The sequence below is a fragment of the Falco cherrug genome, chromosome 6, assembly GCF_023634085.1.
Source record: "Falco cherrug isolate bFalChe1 chromosome 6, bFalChe1.pri, whole genome shotgun sequence".
NCBI classification, from domain to species: domain Eukaryota; kingdom Metazoa; phylum Chordata; class Aves; order Falconiformes; family Falconidae; genus Falco; species Falco cherrug.
Genome location: NC_073702.1, coordinates 37,069,589 through 37,084,626, shown reverse-complemented (window position 1 = coordinate 37,084,626; position 15,038 = coordinate 37,069,589). Strand labels below are relative to the sequence as shown.

Sequence of the window (15,038 nt, the reverse complement as noted above, 5' to 3'; positions counted from 1 at the left end):
GCCCATTGTAAGCGCCGGCTGTTGGGTCATAGAGTTCAGGCGTGCCCGGCTAGAGCGCCGCTGCTGGGAACGTTGCCGCCGGCCCGCCCCCCGCGGCCAGGCGGTGCGAGGCTGGGCCGGGCCGGGAGGCGGGGCCGGGAGGTGGCCGGCACAGCCGAGCGCCGCGCTCCGCTGTACGGCTGCGGGGACCGCCTTGCCAGAGCCGGGCCGAGCTGCCGGGCGGGGGAGGCTGCTGGCTGTGGCGGGGAGGAGAAGGAGCGGGCGGGCCGCTGGGGGAGGTGAGGAATATCGGTGCGGGCGGGGATGCGCAGAGAGCCGGCGGTCGCTTGGTGCGGCGGGTGGTAGCGCGGGGGAAGCGCCGCGGCGGCGGGTTTGGGCGCTCTACTCTAGTCCCCCTGCCCTACCGCGCTGGCGGCTGCCGGCGGAGGATCCCCCGCAGCGTCTCCTCGCCCCCCCGCCGCCTGCCCAGAGGGGCTGGGGCCGGCCGCCGTGTTTCCCCGAGCATCCCGGCCTGCCTGCAGGGCTGTGGCCGTGACACCTGCCTCGGGCAGCTCGGCCTCTGCCGGGCCGGGGCGGGCGGGAGGCCGTGCAGCGAGGCCCGGAGGGGCTGCCCGGGGTTGAGGGGGTGGCTGGCGGGAGCCCCGGCGGTGGCAGCGCGCCTCGGCGCCCCCAGTGCCGTGGCCTGCGTCGCTGGCCACCTCGGTGGCCAAGGGCCGGGGCGTGAGGCGGCTGGGGCTCGGTGGCCGGGGTGTGAGGTGGCTGTAGGCTGGGGCATGAGGCAGCTGGGGTGCGGTGGCTGAGGGCCGGGGCATGAGGTGACCAGGGCGCGGTGGCCGAGGGCCAGGGTGTAGGGTGGCTGGGGTGCAGTGGCCAAGGGCTGGGGCGTAGTGGCCGAGGGCCAGGGCGTGAGGTGGCCGGGGTGCGGTGACCAGTGCGTGTCTTTGCTGCTTTTGCTTTTCCAGGTCCACTGGGGAAAGCGTCAGCCATCTCTTGCACCACAGGCAGCTGCCCAGATGGTCCAGGAGGCTTAGGGTCTTAGCGCATCTTATGAGGCACATTGTCATCTCCCTTCCATTAGTAAGTATTGCCCGGCAGTGGACGTGCGGTTCAGAACGCTAAAGAATGAGCAGCTCATGGCGGTTGCTTAAGGGATTGAGGTGGGTTGTGCTGGAGCTTGAGGAGAGCCAGGCAGGTGGTGAAGTTGATTGGGAAGTATCTCGAGTGCTCTCTTGCTGTGTACTTAAACTTATCCCTGACAGACATTTACTTAATTGGCTCTTACAGGTTATGAAATTAATGGAGTGCCTTCTCCTCCTGTCCAAGGTAACCTGCTTCAATGCTTAGTTTGTTAGAATTTTTCCTTAATAGCTGACGTAAATCTCCTTTGTTGAAACTAAGCTGATTATTATCTTGCGCTATGCAGAGTAGGTGTGAACAATGGCTCAGTGTTCTCTTGTCAGCAGACTGGTGGGTGTCTGCAAGTTTTCACTCACAGTCTTCTCCAAAGTGAGTGAACCCACTTCCCATGTTTCTCTGGTCCCTGAGCTCTGTTAAGCATTTCTGTCATCCTTGGACTCTTAAATGCAGGACTAGGTGCAGTACTCCAGTCAAGATACTGTTAGCTCTGAGGAAGTGGGGTAATTACCTTCCTTGTGTATGGCATCCCTCTTAAAAACATTCCAGAATGATACTGTCTTATTTGGCAGCATTCTTACATTACTGAAATACTCCATTTATGATCCACTGCAAGCCAGATCCTTTTTTGCTATACTGCTACCCAGGGGATTACTCCTGGAGAGGTACCCATGTTGCGAGTTTCTTTTTTCTGTACTAAGTATTTTACTTTGCACTTGTTAGTTCGAGAAGAAGTTATCTTGATCATTATAACATAACTTTTTCTACCTAATTTTAGTCTCTGAAATCTGCTCTTTCAATTCTCTTCCTCCAAGTTTGGGGTCATCCACAAAAAGTTAATTAAACTATTGAGTGGTGCCAGGCCCTGCACATTATGATAAACTCTTCCAGTTTGACAATTTGACTTTCTCAAACACTTTCTTCTTGGTTTTCATGTTTCCTGCTAATCCTGCAACTTGTTCTGTGCCATAGTGTTGCAGCTGAGCCATATCTTATGGAGAATCCTAAGTGAGGAATCCATCAATTCCTTTGAATTGGCTTCTGTGCACACTGTAGGGGTTGCTCACAGCTCAGCAACTGGAAATATGTGTAAAATCCTGAACCCTTCTGAAGTTTCAGTGCCTTGCATATGGCTTCTGGATGTCCCAGACACCTGGTTACAGGTTACGGAGAGTAATGATTGCTGCCAGTTTCCTATTCTCCCTCTTGAAGCTGTTATATGATGTAGAGACAACTGGAAAAGGCTTCTCTTGAGACAACAAGCAAATCCCATAACTGTTTTTCAAAAATAGCAGAATGAAGGTTTTACGTGGTTTTATTTCCTACCTGTAAACCAGTATTTTTTAGTTTGTAGGACACTGAAAGTAAGTACTCCTAAAGCAATATCCAAATGGTAAAAATGTGTCCAGAATTACTGCAGATACATTTTTAATTCCTTTTTTAAAAATATATGTATATTTTTGGATGGATATTCAGGTACGTGGAAATGCCAGTCTGCAGGTATAGTCAGCTGCCAACTGCTTTCATCCTTTCTACCCAACAAACAGTAGTGAGCTACAAGGTGCTTTGCGAACTTTGACAAAAAGGTGCTGAATCACTTAGGAAAAGAAAAAAAGGTGATCGCTGCATTAGAGGATGTTGAAGATAGTGAGTCATTCATGTGCTCTCATAGTGTAGCTCATGCCTGAGGTAGATGAGCCTGTCACCTCCTATGTTCTAAGTTCTTTTAAATTCTTTTCTCATTTATTTCCTCAGAAAAATCTGCTTTGGTCCTAACTTTCTTCAAAATTGCATTTGCGTTTTTAGAGAGCTTTCTGGAATAACCTTACAAATGCTGTTCTCACCCACTTAATTCAGGATCAGATTTATAGATAATATGTTAATGCTTGGTTATACTTGTAAGGGATTACTTTATCTGATCACGAATGGTCCGTCAAGCTGAGAGTGAGAGGCAGTATTTTGAAATTTTTTAATACTGAACTCATTTGAAAATATTCTGAGAAGCAGCAAACTGTTGATTAGAATGAAAGAACTGGTCTTGTGATGAAAATGCATCAGACTAAGCCTATGTAAACAGGAAAGTTTCTTTCTTTTAAAATTGCATTTCACTCTGGAAATATCATAAAAAATTCTAGGTTTGGGGATTAGGCATTAGGTGAACATTATGTATATGTTGACTTCACTGGAAGGAAGAGTCCAGCATTGGCAGGGTCATAAGCTTAATAATTGTACAGGTATTGTTCTCTCTCTTCTACAATAATTTTTTTTTCTTTTCATTCTAATTTGTTTAGATGTCTCGTGTTAAAAAGTCATGGAGCTAGGAAAGGCGAAGCTTCTGAGAACTGGCCTTAATGCCTTATACCAAGCAATTCACCCTGTGCATGGTATTGCCTGGACAGATGGGAAACAGGTGATACTAACTTCTTTACATCTTCATAATGGAGAACCAAAATTTGGCGACTCGAGTGTTGTCGGTCAGTTTGAACATGTCCATGGACTCTACTGGGGCCCGTGTCCCCCTGATGCCCCAGCTCTGCTTGCTGTTCAACATAAAAAGCATATCACCATTTGGCAGCTCTGTTTTAATGTTACAGAAAGAAATAAGCTCTTAGTTTCTCAGATATGCGACATCAGCGAGCCTTTTCCAGTGCTCCCCCAAGGCTGCGTGTGGCATCCGAAGAAGGAGATCTTGGCTGTGCTCACTACACGGGATGCCTCTGTCTTACACTCTGTTCATCTCAACAACTCCAGAATTAAAGCAGATATTAAAGGCAGTGGTCTCATCCACTGTGCTTGTTGGACAAAGGAAGGCAATCGCTTTGTAGTGGGAGTAGGCAGTGCCCTTCATTCTTATATTTGGGATGATGTTCAGAAAACATTGACTGCTTGTTCTTTTTGCCCAATCTTTGATGTGGGAGGCTACATCTGTGCTTTGGAAGCTACTCTGAATTTCCAAGTTGCTGTTGCCACTGAGCTTCCTCTAGACAAGATCTGTGGCTTAAATGCTGGTGTTGCGTTTGAAGTTCCAGCAGGCATTGAAACAGAGTCCTTCCCCTCGCAGTCCAGCTTATGCGGTGAGGAAGAGTTTGCCATGGACGGGGGGAAAAAGGCAGTGGACTGTGAGAAGCCCTTGTCTGTTGTTACATCTCCTGTGGATCTAACTCACATACTTTCTAGCAAGCAGGGTGCTGATTCCAGTTCTCTTCTTCATCTGAGGCCCAAAGACTACCTAACGGGAAGTGGGCAAGATTCTTCACATCTCATCTTGGTGACTTTTGAAAGAAAGGTTACCTCTACCAAAAAAGTTAGCATCCCGGGCATTCTGGTTCCTGATATAATGGCTTTTGACCCCAAAACGCAAACTGTGTCAGTTGCCTCCAATACTTGTAACATTATTTTAGTCTATTCACTGACTTCATCCAATTTACCCAATATTCAACAAATTCAGCTAGAGAAAAATGAGAAGCCAAAGGGTTTGTGCTTCTTGACCAATAAATTGTTACTGATACTGGTTGGAAGACAAAAATTCACTGACCCTGCATTTCTTCCCTCTTCAAGATCAGACAAATATATGATCCGATTGATGATTAAGGAACTAATATTTGAAATGGGTCCTTCACCGTCTGCATCAGTTAATGGGAGCTCCAACTTGAACCTTTCAAACATATCTCATGAATACTCTACAGATGTTCACCCTCTCAGCCGCGGGCTCTTGATACCAGATCGTGCTGCCGTTCAATCCCCTACCAGCAGAAGAAAGCTCATTGAAGAAATTAAGAGTCCTGTTTATGAACAAAGCTTGTTGTTGAACATGAATGACCTTAAAGATAAGAAGATTTCTGTGAGTTTCCCACAAGCTGCTGAGTCTCTTGATGCTGAACCAGTTAATCGGACTGTGGCACAGTGTGCCACATCACTGGCATTTTCTAACAAGCCAACGTCTCCAAAAAAGCAGGCAGATGCAGCTTCCAAAATACCAAATTCTTACAAGAATAACCTATTAAGTGAAAAGGAGGCAAGTTACTTTACAAAAAATATAGAAAAACTGTCTGATAACTTCACAGAATTACAGCGTCATCTCTGTGAATTAACTGAGCTGCTAAAATCTGGGAAGAGAAATCTTCCAGTGTACCCATCTTCTCAGGAACCCACTTTTATTAACATCACCTGCCAGGTAATTTTAGCATTAGAAGCCTTAATGATAAAATCTGTTTGTGGATGTGTGTTCTTTGTACAGATTTAAAACATGGACTCTTGTCAGATTGTTATGCACCGGAAGGGTGACATCCTGTGAATGTTTAGTACGTGCAAATTCGATACATAGGAATGATCTCACTGCATGCAGGTGAAACCAATAGGAGTCTTACTTACACTTACTTAGGCTTGATGTAAGCCTGGCTTGTTTTTGTTGTCCTTCCCTACTCTTCCTGTAATTGTATCTCAGTCCCTATTTACAGTTCTTTTAGAACTACATATTTGTATTTTTCTCTGAGGGAGATAAATTGAGGGAAATATTTTAAAAAAAAAAATTCAGCTAAACTAATGTATCTAGATTTATTGCCGTTTTGGATGGATGCTGTGGTAGTGCTTTCAGTCTTGCACAGCTGTCTGTATGAATGGTAAAAACAGCATTTAGGGAAAAAAAAGGCTGTTGCTATGTAATGGTCAATAGGATTAGATTTCCATCCTGTTCCTGCAGGTTGGACTAACGTTAGAAGTCCCGTTACTCTGCAGGCTTTTAGTGTTTTTAAAGCGATGTAATACTCAGGAATGTGTAGCTCCCTGTCCCCACCTCGTGCTGGGCTGAACTCTTGGCTCTGACTCCCACAGCCATACCTTCTCCTTCTGCACAGAGGCTGCTGGGGCTCCAGAGGACCCTCGCCTGACAGTTCAGTTGCAGAATTAAAGACTTGTATGAAGTTCTGGGAAGGTTATGTTTATCCTAGGCAACTTCTGAAGCCGCCTGTTTAGAAATCTAGACCAGTGAAAATTTCCAGGTGTGGGAATTGGTATGAAGCTCCCAGCCTCCTGGGAGGACAACTGAAATAATGGACATGGAAAAAAGAAAAAAAAAACAACAAAAAAGCTTTGGCTCTGAAACTGAAATGTTGCTAATTAGTATTGAGAGCACCATCTGATAAGGAAAGAGATCCTTAGGACCTTAAAAGATAATTCCATTAACATAGCTTAAAAATGGATTTAAAAACAAATTTCACTTGAAAGACACTTTATTGGCTGAAAGAAGGCACTTCCAAATCTCATGCTAGAGAGTGTAAGTTACCTGATTATCAAAACATGGCATAAATCTACTAGGTGTCTTCTAGAATTCAGATTAATAAACCTTAGTCAATATCAAAAGTAATTTAAACTGCCATTTTCCTTATAGTAAGTTCTTATTTTTCAGCTTTGTTATTGCAAAAAAAATATTCTTTTCTTCTGTAGCATTGAACTCTTAGGTCCTAGATCATACACTCTTACTCTCTTCACTGTTTTCCATTGTAAGCATTGAATAATAACAATTTAATTTCTCTAGCACTCTTAAATCTTAAATGTATATGGGGCGTTACTCTGAAAGTTGCTCTTAGCAAGTCTGGTGTCTTATCTGAGGTGTTTGTTTAGAAGCCTGCTTTAATTTGAGATAGCACAAATTTTTGTTATGTTTTTATATTCAGCTGTCTTTTTACATATAGTTTGAAACAGAGTTAAATATTGTCTTGTCTTGGTATTCCAAGAGCTAGATTAACTACCCTTGCGTGGGGGTGCTTCGCAAATTAAGGTAATGCTACAATTTTACCTATTTTGATCACCGATGATTTATGGTAAGAAAAGCTTTGGAATTAAAGTGACGTGACGTTGGGAAGTCTGGCAGAAAATGCTGTGGTTTAACTATTCAGAAATCCTTAACAGGCAAACAGGGATCCTCACCTCGTGGGCTGAGCCCTGATTGTTTCGCTACTGCCCAGGTTACTAGCTGTATTTTAGAAAATGTTGAGGAAACCCAACATGGCCCAAATAAGCAGTGCCTTTGAGAGGGCAGAGTTTATTGGTGCAGGGGGCAGAGAGCATGTGTGCACCTCCAACCTCCCCTCTACCGTACACCCTCCTCGCGGGTGGATGGGTCCCTCCACAGCATGGAAAAGGAGCGAGAATTTACTTCATCCTGTTTTTGTCATGACCCAGAGACGTTATCAAGGCTTCCCTGGGAAGCGACATGGTTGCGTGAGTTTTATCCTGTGCAGAGAGAGTTTGTAGTTTTGGTAACAAATGATCTTTTGCAGATTTAAAAAATGCTTTGCTCTGCCGCTTGGGGGTTATTCTTTGAAGATGCTTTTTGGATTTCAAGGCTTGGGTCAGGGATGGTCGGAGGTGAGACAAACAAGCCCTTCTGATTTGTTAGTCTATTCCTCGTCCCAAACTTTCGTGGGCAGGAGTTCTCACCTCTTCTTAAGTTGTGGATCGGGGTGGGGAGGATGGAAAACCTTTACAGGCTCCCCAGGAAAATGTCCCTCACAGGTGGTAGGATGAGTCTCAGGATTTCACCGTGGATGAAGCTCGTGGTTTCTCCAGCAGCCGCGTATGTATGATTTGCTCTCCTGTTACTCTGACATACGCTGGATTAGCACAGTTACTTGCTGCTATCACTTACAGACCGTTACTTTGAGAGCTGAGACTTCAGAGTATAAATCTTGCAAATGGTTCTGAATGAATGTAGCATTTGACTTTCTGTAAATGATGTGGTTGAAGGCCTGTCTGTTTTGATTAATGCTATTTTGACATCTCTGCTTAAATATACAGCATGGTATCTAAGATTGTTTCTTGAATTTACAGAAGCAGCTTTCCAGAAGTGATTCAGATGAAAGACGAGCTGTTATTCTTTGTGGTGGTAAACTCCGTCTAAATATAGTCCAGCAGATATTCAATCTCTCTCTTGTAGAAATGCAACATGGTACGTTGTAATTATCCAATAATACAAACACTTTAAACACATGCAACATTCTCGGTGAGCATAATCCCACCTGGGAGAAAACCAAATAAAAAATAATGAAAGATTGTTAATAAAAGTTTGCTAATCTGTTTTATAACATAAAGGTTATTCTCTGGGCTTTTACTGAGAAAAATCTCTACATTATAAAAGAAATGAGCAAACTTTTACATACTGATACCCCCCGTATCAAGTTGCTAGTTATACAGGAAAATTACTGTCACCCAGTATTTTACTTATATTTTCAGCTATTCTAAACAGAGAAGTCTGAGTGATGAGGAGGTTAGAGTTGACTGGTGGTTTTGGAATAAAGGTTTCTATATTTTAATCTGTAGTTCCAACATCTGGTCTCCTTCAAGAAATGCTACAGTTTTTTATAAACACAAAAGTAGCCCTGTAAATTTTACCAGTGCGTTTCGCTTCAGTTTTTGCTGTGAAGAAAACTACCTGCCATACTGCTGTCATCTCCACTGTTACCTGCTTATCCTATGCGCATCCTGTGTGTCAATTCTAAGGGTCTTACTTTTGGCAAAGGTAGAAAACGTACTTTTGGGGTATGATCTCTCGCTACTACAGATACCCTCTGTACTATATTCCAGTTACTGGCCTACTGTGTCTGCTGCCTGCCTGCTTGCAGATTTCTGAGTAACTATCCCAAAGCTTTAAGGCTGCTGTTTTTACCACTGTGCAAGTTTCATTTTTCTTTAAGTAGTTGTTGGAATATGTTTAGTATTCCAATACCTAGATAAAGCTGTACTTGGGTAATTCACTAGCAACTGAATCTTGTAAATGTTCTTGCCACTATCTTAGGTTAGTTGAGCAGTTTTTCTATTGCAGGCTCAGTTACCTGCATTGAAACACAGTGACTTTTTGAATTTAATTTTAATTTAATGTTGTGGCACAGCCCACAAACGTGTGATATACCCAGTGACAACAGCAGGCAGTTTGGTAGAAAGTGATCTCTTAATTTTTCAGACTGGAATTTTATTTTGAGCTATAGGATTTCAACAACTTTTCTTTCTGGCAAGAAAAATATCCCCATTACCTGCATTAGTTTCGACTTCTCATTTTTAGCTTAAAAATGTAAACTTGACAGAATTGGTTGCCTGGGAATGAGTAATCATCATGTATATGACTAGCCTTACTAGATAAATTTTTAAAGCAAACAGTGTTATAATAGGTTTATTTATTAATTTTACAAATATTACTAGATAAATGGGCAAAGTAGGAGTGGTATTTTCAAAATCTTAAATTGTATTTATTTTGAAGTTTGGTCCAAATGAGATATTAAGCCAAAAAATTAAAGGGTTGCATGCTTTTAGGCTACAGTCTTCTCATGACCTTACTTGTGACATGAAGTTACATAATGTAAATTTACAAACAGCTGGAAATGTTTTCTCTGAATTCCCTCACGAGCTCTATTTTATTTCTTCATCAACTTAATGAATACAAGTACAGAGATTTTCTCATTTATATGAATTGGTAGAAGTCAGTGTTTTGGTTTCGGTAAACAACTTCAAATTGTAAAAATAATGCTAATGGTGATGTGAAGTCAAACAGCAAATGGGCCTGAGACATGGGGTTTGTATAGCATAGTAGAGTGTTTCTTCCTTATATTTACTGGAATTAATTATATTGAAATTACATAATAGAAGCAGTTTCTAAATTGTTTTTATGATATTAATTTGTCATTGAATTTAATAAATTTCTGCTTTTTACAGTATCTGCACAGTTTAAGCACTGTGAAGTAGCTTATGAATATCTAATTAAAAACAAGTCTGGATGCTTATGAATTCTGTTCAGAATTTCAACCCTCCTTCTTTGAAGCACACATTTATTATAGTCTCATCCCCCAGTGGCAGAACTGGTCAGAAAGCTGTTTTGCATAGTTATCTGTCCTTTATTTTTAAGATTATACAACCTGTATCTCCTCATACTTTTTTTTTTTTTGCTAGAAAAACTGTGAACATGCAGAAGCATTTAACTTCAATTTTAGGGAAATGTTTAGTGTCTTAAACATATCTAATTACAGGAAATCTGATAAACAGACATTTATGTATCTTCACAGGTTCATCTTGGATTGTTCTCACAGCAGACAGCGATGGCTTTGTTCCATTAATGTTTACATCCACGCAGGAGATAGTCGTAAGAGATGCCAGTATGCAAGGCCACAGTGCTCTTTCTTCCAAAACCTTGGACATCATCAGTTCTACAGAAGGGTGTAGACCCGCATCTTCTGAATGTCTGGATATCACGAGTTCTTTGGAAGTTCTCAGAGACTGCTCCTCTAAGACTTTAGGTGGCACCAGTCCTTCAGAACAGCCCAGCAGTAAAATGTAAATTTTGACAGTGATTTTGTACTGCCTGTCTTATGATGGGAGACTTTTAAATTTACTGTGTAGGTCTGCAAATTCTAAACAAGTCTGTCTCAACTATTGGAGTTTCATAATTTTTTTTGTTACATATCACTGCAAATTATTTCATCCTTGGAAATTAACTTTTTTTTTTATACTGAGCAGTGTTTTTTAAATATGCCTCTTGCGGTATAGACCAGGTCTTTGTATCAGTGGTTGAAAACTGGTGTTCTTACAAGCTTCCAAGCTAAAATTTCCATCTCTGTCTTTAATATGTTGGTGGTTTTAGATGATACTAAACTTGCATAATAAAGGAATCCTAGAAAACACTGCTTTGTCCCCCATTTCCTCACTTCTGTCAAAGCCTGAAATAATATGCTGTTGTTATTTAGAAACAGTACCTGCGGAAGCGTGGGTGTTTTTACAGTGGTGTTACTGAGGATGTCAGCACTACTTTAGGTACCTGGAACCTGGGACAAAGTATGATTGTGTGGGGTATGCGTAGTGCGTAGAAGCCAGACGCTTTCCCCTCCTGCACCCACCAGTAATGTCTCTCTGTGCTTTCTGTGGCTTTCTGCTCTCTGTGGCTGTCCCATGCCATGTTTTGTGGTGGGTTGAGCCCAGCTGGCAGCTGAGCCCCAACCCAGCTGCTCAGTCGTTCCCCAGTGCAGGACAGGGAGGGAATTGGAAGAGCAAAAGCAGGAACAACTCCTGGGTTGAGATAAGGACAGTTTAATAGTAAATCAGAAGCTTGTGTGGGAAAGCGAAGCAAAATGAGGAGTTTATTCAGTACATTCTATCAGTTCAGCAGCTTAGGGGAAGGGAAGGCTTCATTGTGTGTAATGGTTACTTGGGAAAACAAGTGCCATAACGCTGAATGCCCTCCCCTTTCCCACAACATACTGCTGAGGAGGGTGCTGTATGGCATGGGATATCCCTCTGGGGACAGCTGTCCCAGCTGGGTCCCCTCCCACCTCCTCGTGCACCCCCAGCCTGCTCGCCAGCAGGACAGAGCAGGAAAAGAGAAAGCCTTGGCACTGTGCCAGCACTGCTCAGCCACAGCCAAACCATCGGTGTGTTGCCAGCGCTGCTTTGGTCACAGATCCAATGTACCCAACAGGCCACAATGAAGAAGACAAACTCCATCCCAGCCAGACCCAGTACGTGGCTATAGGCATAAAATTACGTCAGTTACATTTGAATAACTAGATGTGCAAGTTAATACTTCTAAACGTGTCTTGTTTCTCTGTTACCTTTGAAACAATACTGTTAGTATTAACAACATTGCCTTAAATACCTCTGCTTTAATTTTCAAAGCTAATACCTGCTGAACGGGCAGAGGGGATGTCTGATAACCCATCACCTTGAGAACACCCAACCTAAAGGCTGACAGAAGAATATGTTCTATGGGCTTTGTACTGAAAGAGAGAAACTGCAAAGGTGAAATGTCAAAAACAGCACAAGTTTATGTAGCATGGATTGCAGCACTGAGGAAAAGACAGTAATCCAAGATTGCCACCCATAAAATTAAAGCGTGATAACATTAAGCAGTTTATCAAGCTTTCACAGTGGCACTTACTGCGTGAGAAGGAATGAAGTGACTAGATTATAGAATTGGAGCTGCTGTCTCAGGACTAATATAATCTCTTTTTTTTTTTTTTAATCGCCTGTTTGGAAATTTGGCCACTGTCAGAAGATCATCTGTCCACAAAACACAGTATTAAACATACAACATTAGCAAAAGCTGCAAAGAACACTCAGTGTTGTGTGGTGTAACTAGAAGTTAATGGCTTTGGATGAACAGGAGAGAAGGAAAACAGGTAAATAACTTGGTGATCATGGACTTCAACCTGTACATGAAGTGTGTGTCTGTTCTCAGTAACTGCCACTGTTGTTTAATTGGGAGGTGGTCAGCGATCACCATTACTCCTACCAGAAGCCATTGCATTCAGAACCTCAGTGCTGGAGGCATGTTCAAAGCACCCAGGCTGGGTACTGGGGATGGTCCATGTTTCTTCTCAGCCACCTGACGGTCCTTTTCTGTACCAGTTCCTGGTTTCATCATCCCACTAACCCACAGGAGAGGGTTAGGGCTGAGTGCTCTTGGCTCTGCAGGAAACCTCTGCCACCTGCACTGGCCCGTTCACCTTGAGAGCATGCCTTGAACTGCACATGCCTCAAATGCTGCTCCTATAATTTCATTATGCAGCCAAACAGTGTCTAAAAATTAGCTGCTTATTTTGGAATTATTACCTATTTGTATAATTTCTACACCAACGAAAGACAGCATCTCCCACCAGAAGTGTGCTCAGTCTCAGGTTCCACCTCGCCAGGTGGGCACCGGGAGCTACATGCGTGCAGGGCACTGCCGTGTCCGGCAGCTAGAGGAGACACAGCAAGTAGAAGTCATCCACTGAAACCTGGTAATAGATTGGTCAAGGGATTACGTTAGTTCTCCACAATGTGTTATGTGCATGTGGACAAACACTGCATTTGAAATATAAGCCTAGGAATCTTAGAACAATTAAATCCTCACATTAAGAGAATTGCTTATTTCTAATCAAGAAGTCATTTCTAAACCTATGGGCTGGTCTGCACCAAAGCTGAAAATTACACAAACAGCAGGATAGCTGAAGATGTATCAAGCATAATACTAATGGTAACCAAACTTTCCTTTTCAATGCTGAAAACTTTGGAGAGGGACATGCGAGCAGTTGGAAGTCACCATGGTGTAACACAGGGTGCTGAGTCCAGGAACTAGCAGAATCTGCCACTGAGGATGTTGGTGTCTTGCTAAGATACCACTGGTAAATTAAGTACTTCTCCTATTTCAGCTGAACTGTAATACGGGTTAATAATAACCTTTTGTATAGGTTATGTGAAGCATAATGCTACAAGTGTATTACCCAGTATTATTTATTAATATATTTAGTGGGATAACCAGCTTACTACTTCTAGACAGTTCATCAAAAGGCTTAGAAAAGATTACACTAACCATCCCCCCTCCCCCAAACTTTAGAGATTTTCAACTTTGTTTCAATTAACACCTCTCATCTGAGAAAAAAAAAAAAAAAAAAAAAAAGAGAGAGAAAAAGAGTGAAGAAACTAGTGCAAAATTGATTAGAGCCATTATTGTACTCATGTGCAGTGTTACTTACTGTCAGGACAACTTCAGGCTCACTCCTGCTGTACAAAAGCATGAATTCTGGGAGATGCATTTGAAGGGGAGTTCCTAATTCACCTGGGTTTAAGTCTTTTTCTGAGTTTAGTTTCTGTTGCAGCCAATTTCCCCGCATCCACTGTAGCTGTAGGTGCTACAAGTTGATACTGTGATGGTGAGGAATGGTGTGGCTGAGGTTCCTGAGCTTGGGGATGGGGACACATATGACATGGGAGATAAAAAGCCCTTGCTGCAATTTCCTTGATCTTGAAGGGATGTCGTTACACTCAGGTTTATGTCCAGAAATGCACAGCTAATGGTTTTCAAAATCTCTTTGATTAAATGTTATTACAAAAAAAAATATCTTATTTTCATGTGTTCTCTTTTCATTTAATTTTCTTTTACTGAAACTTCTGATGGTTCTTGATTGAACACGGATTTTCTTCAAATCCATACAAAGAAAGCCTGTGCCTTCAGTGCCTTTGAAAAAGATAAAACCTTAAATGAATCTTTTTCATCTCAAAGTAGAGGCTTCTATTCTATTTAAAATGTCCCCAAATTTTTAAAGATGAATTAACATTCATAAACGAGGTAATAATGCGAATGTTCTTTTATCTGTTGCATTCTTTAGGTCTAAAAGCAACCACTAAAAGAACTTGCAACGTGATTCTATCATTTAAACCTTATTAAAATAAAAAAGTACAACAAAACTACTGTTTCAATGTCACAAAAATGAATTAGCCTGGGATAATGTGAGTTTCCTCATAAGCGCATTTTCAGCTGTACACATCGCTATGCTGGTTGTACACTAATATGGTCATTATATATAATGTGTCGAATTGTCATGTGTAGTTAACTTCTTACTTCTATCTTCCAATAAATCTTCTAATTACAGGTATTATCCATATGCTCCATGAAACGTATCTGGAATGTCTTTCAGCATTATCGTGTTCTTCATACGTTTACCGTTCCTAACCCTGCCACAGTAGCACTGAGCTGGCAGAGGATGGGCTCCACAGGGCCTGAGCGATTGGTCCTTCCTCACCATCTACAGCAGAGAGCAGCAAAAACGAGGACAAAGCTGAAGGGCATAGCTGAAATTCATAGTCTTGTCTAACATCATTTGAGATAAGAAATAAATCAGGAAATAAGGTTTACTTGTGCTTCCCCACTTCTAGAGCAAATATTCACGTTACCCTGCCATCCAACAGCACTGCTGCTCCAAAAACGTCTCCAAAATGATATTGAGGACCCACCTTTCTGGCAGAGCACCACAGCTCTGGGCCCATCCTCCCTCCGTCGTTTGCTCAGCTCTCTGTCGTGCCAGTTCGTGTCTTCAGAGGCTGTAGATTCTCAGGTGCAACACAGCAAAAAGTCTCCTCCTCTGCCTCAGGGACAGAGACACATG

General features: G+C 42.5%; 1 protein-coding gene across 3 annotated transcripts; it reads left to right on the top strand.

Annotated features, from left to right (window-relative positions):
* The first annotated feature begins 286 nt into the window (after window positions 1-286).
* LOC102060262 (WD repeat and coiled-coil-containing protein) lies at window positions 287-10,799 on the top strand. Of its 3 annotated transcripts, XM_027810957.2 has the most exons (5): window positions 287-1,077; window positions 1,285-1,323; window positions 3,426-5,308; window positions 7,963-8,080; window positions 10,185-10,799. In XM_027810957.2, the coding sequence occupies exons 3-5, from the start codon at window positions 3,446-3,448 to the stop codon at window positions 10,454-10,456; spliced, it is 2,253 nt and encodes a 750-aa protein (XP_027666758.2). In that variant the 5' UTR covers window positions 287-1,077; window positions 1,285-1,323; window positions 3,426-3,445; the 3' UTR covers window positions 10,457-10,799. The 3 variants fall into 3 exon arrangements, with proteins under 3 accessions (XP_027666758.2, XP_005443180.2, XP_055569090.1); XM_005443123.3 differs by lacking the exon at window positions 1,285-1,323; XM_055713115.1 differs by lacking the exon at window positions 1,285-1,323 and having other exon boundaries at window positions 1,045-1,157.
* The last annotated feature ends 4,239 nt before the right edge of the window (window positions 10,800-15,038 follow it).

Excerpts from the sequence above, each read along its gene's own strand:
- LOC102060262 (XM_005443123.3), top strand. The coding sequence starts at position 3,446 with ATGGAGCTAGGAAAGGCGAAGCTTCTGAGAACTGGCCTTAATGCCTTA. Across the intron at positions 5,309-7,962 it reads TTATTAACATCACCTGCCAG|AAGCAGCTTTCCAGAAGTGA; the intron begins GTAATTTTAGCA and ends TTGAATTTACAG. Across the intron at positions 8,081-10,184 it reads TCTTGTAGAAATGCAACATG|GTTCATCTTGGATTGTTCTC; the intron begins GTACGTTGTAAT and ends GTATCTTCACAG.